This window comes from Natrix helvetica, assembly GCF_964273705.1.
Source record: "Natrix helvetica genome assembly, chromosome: 2".
NCBI lineage: Eukaryota > Metazoa > Chordata > Lepidosauria > Squamata > Natricidae > Natrix > Natrix helvetica.
Window position 1 is genome coordinate 214158963 of NC_138552.1, and position 10453 is coordinate 214169415.

At 39.3% G+C, this 10453-nt stretch overlaps 1 protein-coding gene across 1 annotated transcript; it reads right to left on the minus strand.

Moving 5' to 3' along the window:
* Window positions 1-9330: 9330 nt before the first annotated feature.
* On the minus strand, window positions 9331-10245 carry LOC309387435 (uncharacterized protein; the record flags this gene model as incomplete). The annotated part of the gene is made up of 1 exon (XM_081943911.1): window positions 9331-10245. The coding sequence occupies one exon, from the start codon at window positions 10243-10245 to the stop codon at window positions 9331-9333; it is 915 nt and encodes a 304-aa protein (XP_081800037.1).
* Window positions 10246-10453: the final 208 nt, after the last annotated feature.

Sequence of the window (10453 nt, forward strand, 5' to 3'; positions counted from 1 at the left end):
ACACATACATACATATATATCACCCTGAGGGTAGCTATTAAACCTAACCAAAAAAAGCAACCTTTGGATTGTGGGAGCTAAAATTAACATTTTTGGATGTCTAATGGAGACAAAGTTATAAAGGATTGTTTCCCTGAGATTTGGGAGGGATTTATTCAGGTAGAATTTGCACGACTTATTTTCAGTGTTTCCCATCTCAAACCACCTGGAACCTACTTCTTTTGGTTTTTAGTAACTGAACCCAGCGTTCTTGGGAGCTGATCACATGGGATTAATCATTAAGCACATTTTAAACTCCAGCTAACCCTGGAATCATTTCATTTCATTTATATTTCAAATCAGTTCCTCGCCGATAGTCATAAAAATATAATGTCTTACATAATTCAAACCAAACCAAACCAAACAGATCCCCAGAAGATCTTAAAAGGAAGATAGGATATTCTCGGGAATTCTCAGGAATTAAATCATTCTAAGGATTTCAAGGTAAGAATCAGTACTTCATTTTTGTCTGTGGAGCAAATTCTATATAATTTTTTAGAGGGAAACAAACAATCTGACAGCCTTCCATTCATTACATGTACAGTACATGCATTTAGACTCAATACATTTAGATAAGTTTTTTTTCAATGGAGGGGGGCAGAAAGAGAGAGACATGCACCCATTCATCCTCAAAAAACAATCAAAAACTCTGTTTTGTATCCTCTGCTTACTTCATTGTGTCATTGCTGTAAACACCTTAACCATAACAATCATATTTACAAATGATTCAACATCAGAGTTTACAGCAATGACATAGTGAAATAAGCAGAGGATATGAATGAGATTTTTCTATTGTGTTTTGAGGACAAATGAGTGCCTCTGTGTATGTGTGTTGGAAAAAATGTACTAAGCCTACATGCATCTACATATAATAGTGTTTAGTTTGGAAGCACCTCCAGTAACTGAGAGAAAGGGAAAGCTACACAAGAATGACTTAGAGGATAATGTGTGTTATGGAATCATTCTGATAAATCAGGACATAATAAGTGGCTGTAAATATAGATATTTCTTGAAAGAAGATCCATAGCCTGTCTTCAAAATTCCAAATGTGATCACCAATCTCAAGACATTAGCGTTTCCTACTTCTGACTAATAGAATGTGAAAGGAAGATGTATAATACATACACATAAAGCAATTAAACCAAGTGCATCAATTTTCAACATAGTGGTTTAAAAAGAAAAAGAAAGAAATCCAGGGCTCTAAATGTTTGCTAAAGGAAATTTCCTATTTGAAAAGATAGAAAATAGTTTTATGGTTGATGGTTGTACTCTAGAGTTAACAAATTTGTATGTCTGTCTGTTTTATTCAGTTTAATGTTTGACCCTGTGCGCTTTTTCAGAGGTCAAACAAACAGAAAAAATGAATTTAGATTCCAGAATCATGAAGAATGCCTGAAGAGTTATGTAGTTTTTCTGTTATACACTTTATTTTGTCTAATGTATTCCCAACAGGTGACTGGTATCTGGATGGTGTGCAAGGTATGAAATTTGTGATCAAAGACCCCAAAAAGCATTGAAAGAATAAAAATATTTCTCTTGTTATGGTTTTTTCTCTCCATTTGGTACTTACCTTGAATAACTTGTTTGTATTGCATGGCACACTGGACACATGAATATTGGAAATAAAAGATAACCTTGTGTGATCTGTCAATTGATGCACATTAATTCTTTTTGCTATCTTGAGGCACTGAACAAAAAGCAGAAAAAAGAATGAAAGCCAGAGGCAGCTTGTCAAACTGTTAAGAAACTGAGTCCTGAACCTTGAGAATAGATGTTGTTGCTCTGAATTGTAATTTAAACTCACTTGGTGGACAGTGAACTAACATATCTGGATGTTATTGAAGGCTTATTCATGGCATCTCACTAAGTGATGGGATTCAGCCAGTTCGCACCACTTTGGGAGAACTGGTTGTTAACTTTCTGAGTAGTTTGGTGAACTGGTTGTTAAAAAAATCATTAGGGCAGAGACCCGGTTATTAAATTATTTGAATCCCACCACTGATCTCATTTACACAAAGATGCACACAGGTGCACATAAAAACATTTTTCTGGTGGATGGTGTTGGAAAGTAGCCCAACATCTGCTGATTTGCAAACATGCTCTAAGTGTTAAAATGCTCTGAAATCCAACTGGCGTCTAAGTACAAATTGAGCTCTACCCCATTTAATTGTAGGCATTGGGTACATGGCACATAGAACATAGAATAATAGAGTTGGGAGGGTCCTCAGAGATTTTCTAGTCCAATCTCCTTTTTTTTTCCAGCAGGAGACCCTATACCATTTCAGACAAATGGTTGTCCAGTCTCTTTTTGAAAGTTTCCAATGGTGGAGCAACCACAACATCTGAAGACAAGCTTCCACTGGTTGATTGTTCTCACCATTAGGAAATTTCCCCCTAGTTCTAGGTTGCTTCTCTCCTTGGTTAGTTTCTGACCATGCAAATGACGTAGTAATTTATCTCTGCTCCTGCATGCCCAGTCTGTTTCCCTGAAAAACATCTGAGAGTTAAGAAAAAGTAACAAAAAAAAGTCAATACCAAGATTACGGCACAATGAACAAATGAGTCTGGAATCTTTTCTTTGCTGCAGGAAACTTTGGCATTCCAAGTCCAGAAAGAGGAATGGGAAACTTTCGAGACAATATACTTCCCTCTAGCTGTATTGCAAATGATAAGAGATTTTGGAACTATAGGAAGAACAGCCTCTGCAAAGTCACAGATTTTCCATCTGTCTTTTCAAGTGAACTGCCACAGTCTTCCATAGGAATAGCCATGGGAAAGATCCAATGAACAATTCAAACAAACAATGCTAACAGAGAGGGTTCATTAGTAGCCTTAAGCCATTTACCTATTCTTTGTTTGTACTTTGTAGGTACCTTCATTTCTGGTAACACTCCTTGTAACACCATCTTATTGCTCAATTTTAAAAAAAACAAATAATAAATAGAAAAGAAAACAGATGATCCCATTCATCTCAATTATTATTTGCTAACTCCTGATCATTCTCGGCTCTTTTTTCCTACCTGAAATCCCGGCTTTGTCTTTTTCCCCCCTTATTAAATAGAGAATCACATAATCGGGCCCTTATGTTTATTACCAACCACCATGGGTGTTTTCAATAGCATTGCACCCCAAAATCATTATCAGGCTTTCAAAAAGGGCACTTACATGGAATCATGCAGAGCTGCATAAGCCATTTCCTTAAACAGGAGCATATAAAATTGTGTCCTTTTATTAGAGGGAATGTATGAAAATCTTATAATGAGGTTCACTGGTTGATGGCAAGTAGATTATAGTGAAGAGGAGACATAAACAGTCTTATAAAGACAAATAACGCCAGATGGTTCATTTTGCTAGGAACAACATCTAAGCGGATGAAGAAATGAGAAAATTGGTACAATTTTGCTTTTCAGTTATTGGGGTCAAGAGGCACATAAAGAAATTTTAGACTTTACCTCCCAGGTATTTTCAAGTACAGATACTTACATTGCAGTTGCTATTTGCTCCTATCGTCTGCCAAGGAAGCCTATCCACAAACTGATTCAATCAGCAGCACCCAGTGAATATGCTAAATTAATTAATCAGAATAGATTTGGAACAGACCTTTGAGGTCCTCTATTCCAACCCCCTGCTCAAGAAGGAGACGTTATACCACTTCAGACCCGTAGCTCTCCAGTCTCTTCTTAAAAACCTCAAGGATTTTTAAGCATCCACAACTTCTGAAGGCAAGCTGTTCCACTGGTTAATTGTTTTCACTATTAGGAAGTTTATCCTTAATTCCAGGTTGCTTCTCTTCTTGATTAGTTTCCATCCATTGGTTCTTGTCTTGCCTTCTGGTACTTTGAAAAATGTGGAATTCTGAGAGTTGGTATCCCAACTCCTCTGTATTGGATACATCATTCCCATCTACTACATCGCTTTCCTCATGTTTCCTTCATGTTGCAAAATTCAGGAGGGAACACTTCCTATCGCTATTCTGCTGCCTTATATACAAAAAACAATAGGACTGTAGTAGCCAAAGAAGAACAGTTTGCCATAGAGAATTAAAAGGCATTGGATTAGAAATCAGGAGACTACAAGTTCTATCCATCTTAGATAGATAGAAGTGTCAGCATTCCAAATAGCATCCAAAATTAAATCAGAGTTCAAGGCAAAGTATTGCTCAAAGTTCTAATTTATTGAGAGAGCCATGTGGCACATCTGGGAAAACCCAAATCTGAAAGTTTCCAGGTTTCCCCCACCTAGTTGAAAGTTCATGATCTTGCCCCCACACCCACAAGTCCATCACATGGTCCAATCTTCCACTGCCATGCTGGCAGTTTCACCCATCCAATTCCTGTCAGGTGCAGAGGTGTAGAGACAAAGGGTGACCTAGGATTCTAGAAAGGAATTTTATTTTGGCTACATAGCATTTTACTCCATACCATCCCCCCTCCCAATTCCCCACAATAGAGACAGCATAGTAGAATAATGTGTGGCAGGCCAAAGATCCAAAAAGGAATATGGCTGCAGGCCTGACAAGAAGATAGATAGAATTCTTTATTGGTATGGTTGGACACACAAGGAATTTGTCTTTGGTACATATGCTCTCAGTGTACATAAAAAGACAAGATACATTTGTCAAGAATCATAAGGTACAACACTTAATGATAGTCATAGGATACAAATAAGCAATCAGGAAACAATCAATATCACTATAAATTGTAAGGATACATGCAACAAAGTCACAGTCCTGCAGTCATAAGCAGGAGGAGATGGGTGATAGGAACGATGAGAAGACTAATAGTAATAGTAATGCAGCCCTAGTGAACAGTTTGACAGTAGTAAGGTAATTATTTGTTTAGCAGAGTGGTGGTGTTTGGGAAAAAACATTCTTTGTGTCTAGTTGTTCTGATGTGCAGTGCTCTATAGCATTGTTTTGAGAGTAAGAGTTGAAACAATTTATGTCCAGGATGCGAGGGGTCTGTAAATATTTTCACAGCCCTCTTTTTGATTCGTGCAGCGTGCAGTAGACACAAAGCAAACTGGGCCAATCACTTTCTCTCAGCTCTAGGAAGTAGGCAAGGACAAATATTGCCAAGAAAACCACAGGGACTAGTCCAGGAAATTGCAAGGAGTCAACACTGACTTGAAGGCACCAACAAACAAAACAAAACAAAACAACAAAAGGCTTCACAAACTCCACAAACCTAGGATAATTATCTATTGTAACTCTGGAATTTTCTGTTGATAGAGTATTGCCTCTTGATAAAGGATTCCATGATTTCTTTGTAATGTGAAAAAGTTTAACACATACCCAAAAACAAATACACTTCTCTGGACTATTTTAGAGGGAAAAGGAAATGGCCTTGAAGGACAGGAAGAAGAGTTATTACCAAAGTAGAGGCAACACCAAGAAAGTAATTTGAGACAATGTCTCAAACAAGCCCCTCCCTAATTCACAAGATAAAGTGTGGAAGGGGAAACAAATTTATGTTTGCAAGAGTCTGTGACTATAAATGTAGTCCTGACCTATATAGCATTGATCTCTCATTCTGATTTACTGTGCTGACAACTACATCATACATCTGCCGAAGCACGAAATATTATGGTATGTTCTATTTCTCTATCTATAGGGTACATGCAAAGTGAACTCACAAAAAGTATCCCTAGGGAACAGCACATAGATCTCCAACTGAAAACAAAGAAAAAGAAAATTACAATTTAGGGGATGAAGATAAAGAACCAGATCTCATTGTTCATCAATTCATATTGACAAGATTTGGGATACAGGAAACAAAGGGACTTTCCAGTGACTCTGTTACTGTTGTCATAAGAAAGAAATGCATTTGTTTTGCATTAAGTAATAGCAAGCAAGATGTGTGTGTGTGTGTGTGTGTGTGTGTGTGTGTGTACACAGCTTCAATATATATCTGGGGTTGTATCATAGGATAGCGAATGGGAATGTCAGAATAAATACACTGTACGCCCCCAGTTTGAATATATAACTCAAAATCGTAAAATGCATCTATTAATTTGACAACAGGTCTAAAAATAGCTGATCAATTGTAGATTCTGAAAACAAAAAATAAAAATGCTTTAAATAATTAAGTAATGTTGCAATCCAGTAGTATTTAAGACAGGGTTCCCAGGGATATTCAACAAGGTGAATCTGTTACAGATAATCCTTGACTTATGACCAGTATCATTTACAGAACATTCATAGCTACAATGGATCTCCCGAGGACTACCTATGACCTGTTTCTGAAGTCTCAATAGCCACCCTCCCCATGGTCACATGGCTGCATGTTGGGCACTTAGCAACTGGACTGCTTTTACAGCCAATTTATATAATCCCATTTTACAATAGGTTTGCTCTATAACCACATTGTTTGCTGAATGATGGTTGCATTCACTTGACAACCACAATAAAAGTTGCCAAGTGAGGTCAGCCATGTAGGCAACACACTTTATGACTGTAACAACTTCAGACTATAATGCTCAGGCTTCGTTGTGGTCATAACCTGAGGACTACCTTTAATATAAAAAGGTAAAGATTCCCCTCGCACATTTTTCTAGTTCTTCCTGACTCTAGGGTGGTGCTCATCTCCGTTTCAAAGCCGAAGAGCCAAAGTCGTTCTCCATGGTCATGTGGCTGGGCATGAATAAATGCCGAAGGTGCATGGAATGCTGTTACCTTCCCACCAAAGTGGTTCCTATTTTTCTACTTGCATTTTTACATGCTTTCAAACTGCTAGGTTGGCAGAAGCTGGGAAAAGCTCACTCCATTATGCAGCTCTAGGAATTCGAACTGCCGACCTTTCTGATCAACAAGCTCAGCATCTTAGCCACTGAGTCACCATGTTCCACACATGTAATATAGATTAGGAAAAAAGTCTCCCCTTAGGGATTGAGAGATGACCTGAATCATTGTCCACACTCCTTTCACTTGTCCTTACTCCTTTCAATTCAACCCCTTATCAAGGATGGGAATATGTAGGTTTATCCAGGGACCATAATAGGAAGCCTTGGAGCTATGAGAAGGATAGTTCTCATAGTTCTCTCACACAAGGAATAAAAGGAAGGGGGAAATAGAGCTTTTCAATATTGCATTTTTAAAATAATGTGTGCCTTTAAAAAAAACCCACTGATGTAATTTGGCATTGGATTCTGCATTGCTGAAGATAAAACACTGTGGCTTGGCTGTTAGTCTTTGGGGTCACTGGTTGATAACAACAACAACAGTAATCTTTTTTTTCAAAATAAGGATCCTATATAATTAGGTTCCTTTGAGCATTCCTTGAATACAGGTGACTTCAAGAAGATTTCTTGAATCAGTATCAAAGTGGCCTGCTTCTGATATTGACTAATGATTGACCCCAGAGGCTTCTAAGATCAGTCAAGCAATATTCACACAAACAACACACACACATATACATATGATGAAAACCAGCCTTCCTGCAATTCCTTGGAAAGTTGGTGCTTGTTGCAACAATGTGAAAAATCCAGTTCTCTGTAGAGTCATTTGCAAATGTTGAATTCACATTAAAAAAAATAAGCTGTTAAAAATGAAGTGTTCTGGAGGTACAAATACAGACCTAATTCCTCTCTTCCAATCTCCACAATGCTCTACTTCCACTTCTACAGACCTTTGAACAGTGACGTGCAGTCAGGTGAGGCAAGTGAGGCACAGCCTCACCACTCTCATCATGAAAAAAAAAGTAAAAGGAAAAAGCTGAGCTAGTTGCTGCCTCACCGTGGATGACTCTGCTTAACCTCACTGGTGCTCTCCCTCCCCAAGTGTAGTGACTTCCTCCCCAGGCCCCCATTCATTTCTCTCACACACACACAGCTGGATAAAACTATATAACAATCTAGCCCAGCTTCACTGATTACAAGTTTGAAAAGGCAACGTGGCTCCACCTGCAATCAAACTACACTTGGGGAGGGAGAGCACAAGTGAGCACTGAGGAGACCACAGGAGGAGGCAGGAAGCCAGGCAAAGAGCCATGCTGTAGTACACACACTTCCCCCCAGCCTCTTTCTTTTGGAAGGCTTGGCTCGGCTGCCCTCCAGCTTCTCTGCCTCTCCTCTCACCCCAGCCTGCCAGCAGGAGGTGGTGGGTGGGCTTTATTGTGTTCCAGGCATTTCCCACCCAGACAGCAGGCTGCAAGGCACCTGAGGGTAGAACAAGAAGCAATGGGTGGAAACTAATCAAGGAAAGAAGCAACTTAGAACTGAGGAGAAATTTCCTGACAGTTAGAACAATTAATCAGTGGAACAGCTTGCCTCCAGAAGTTGTGAATGCCCCAACACTGGAAGTCTTTAAGAAGATGTTGGATAGCCATTTGCCTGAAATGGTATAGGGTTTCCTGCCTAGGCAGGGGGTTGGACTAGAAGGCCTCTAAGGTCCCTTCCAACTCTACTATTGTATTGTATTGTATTGCATTTGCAATGGTGGAGGTGTTTGGGAAAGGCAGCAGGGGAATGGGGGGGGGGGTGGCAGAGGAGCTGCTTTCAAGCCACTGGAAAAGATATCCAATCCAACTTTTGTGTGTGTGGGGGTTTGTTTGAGAGTGACTGAAGAGGGAAGGGGTAGGAGAGATACTCCAATCCAACTTCTGTGTGTGTGTGTGTGTGTGTGTGTGTGTGTGTGTGTGTGTGTGTTTGAGAGGGGGGGGGAAGGGGAAGCAAAAGAAAAAGAAAGAAGGAGTAAAGGAGAAAAACAAATGCTGTCGCTTTAAATTGGAACTGAGCATGCCTGGCTGTGGAATTCTGGGAGTTGAAGTCCACAAGTCTAAAAATATTTGAAACTCAGCACTGTGTCAGTGCCTCACCAGTCATAAACCTCACCGCACGTCACTGCCTTTGAATATTGTGCATGAAAGACTGCCAAGAATTTCTGCATTATCCAGTCGACCTAAGCATTTCTTAGCCTGAGAATTATCCTATGAGATCAATGTATATGGAGATAGCAATAACAAAAGCACTTAGACTTATATACCGCTTCACAACCCTCTCTAAGCAATTTACAGAGTCAGTGTATTTCTCCCAATAATCTGGGTCCCCATTTTACTGACCCCGGAAGTGTGAAAAGCTGAGTTAACTTTCAACTGGACAGAATCAAACTCCTGGAGTGGTCAGTGAGTAAACCACTGTGCCACCATGGCTCTGATATTCTATTCCAGGGATGTCAAACTCACAGCCCATGGGCTAGATGCGTCACATGCTGTCCACACCCATACAAATGGAGGAAAAGTTGCAATACATCACGTGATGCTGCCATGACAATGTGAGTTGACACCTCTGTTCCATTCAGTTGCTGTAATCACCAGACATGGCTCCTCCTCCTTCGGTGCCGTGATCATTGCAGCCTATTTCTTGTGAGGGCAAAAAAGCAAAATAAAATTCTGCTTCCATAGAAGACAGACTCAGATATTTCTGCCTAATGGATCTCCATCCAACCAATGCCTTACCCAAGAATACAGCTATTCCAGACGTTGACTTTCTTGTGTCTATATCTGTTGCAAAACTTGCATCAGCATATGCGGTCAACTTTAGCTCCTCATTAGGTTCAAGGTACAGCACATAGTGCATTGTTTGCTTCAAATACCTTAAAATCCTTTTTACAGCCTGCCAATGCCTCTCAGTTGGGTCTGAATTATACCTAGCTAATTGGTTTGTGCTATATGCAATATCAGGCCTTGACCAATTGCTTAGATATGACAGACTTCCCATTAGTGATTGGTACAACCCCTCATCAAACATAGCACACTGTTCATTACTATTGTTGAAATCCTGACTCATAGGAGTCTTTGATGGCTTACATAGTTCCATCTTGAACTGTTTCAATAAATTGTTTATTTTATCCATCTGTGATATTTTAAACCCTCCCCTGGTTTTATCAATCCTTAATACTAAATACTGATGTATTTCACCTAGATCTTTTATAGTGAAATGTTTTTTTAACTGTTCAATTATATGAATAGCCTCTTGTTCTGTCTTAGTTAACAATGCTATATCGTTGATAAATAAAAGAAGTAATGAAACTTCTCCATCCCTTTCCATCCTAAACAGACATGGATCAGCTAAACCAGCTTTAAATCCAATGCTAGTTAAAGTGTTGAGTAAACACTGGTTCCAGTCATAACCAGACTGTTTTAAGCCATAAAAATTCTTCTTCAGAAGCCAACATTCAGACGTGTCATTGATTCCTGCTGTTTTTTTCATATATACTGTGTGTTGTAATGGTGCATGCAGATAAGCTGTTTCTACATCTAAGTGTTTAATCAAATACTTATTTTTTGCAGCCCAAACTAAAGCGGTTCTAACTGTAGTGGATTTTAGCTAGGTGCGAACACTTCATCGTAATCTGTGGCTGTTTGGTCAAAACCCTGAGCCACTAGCCTAGCCTTATATGTTATGGTTCCGTCTACTC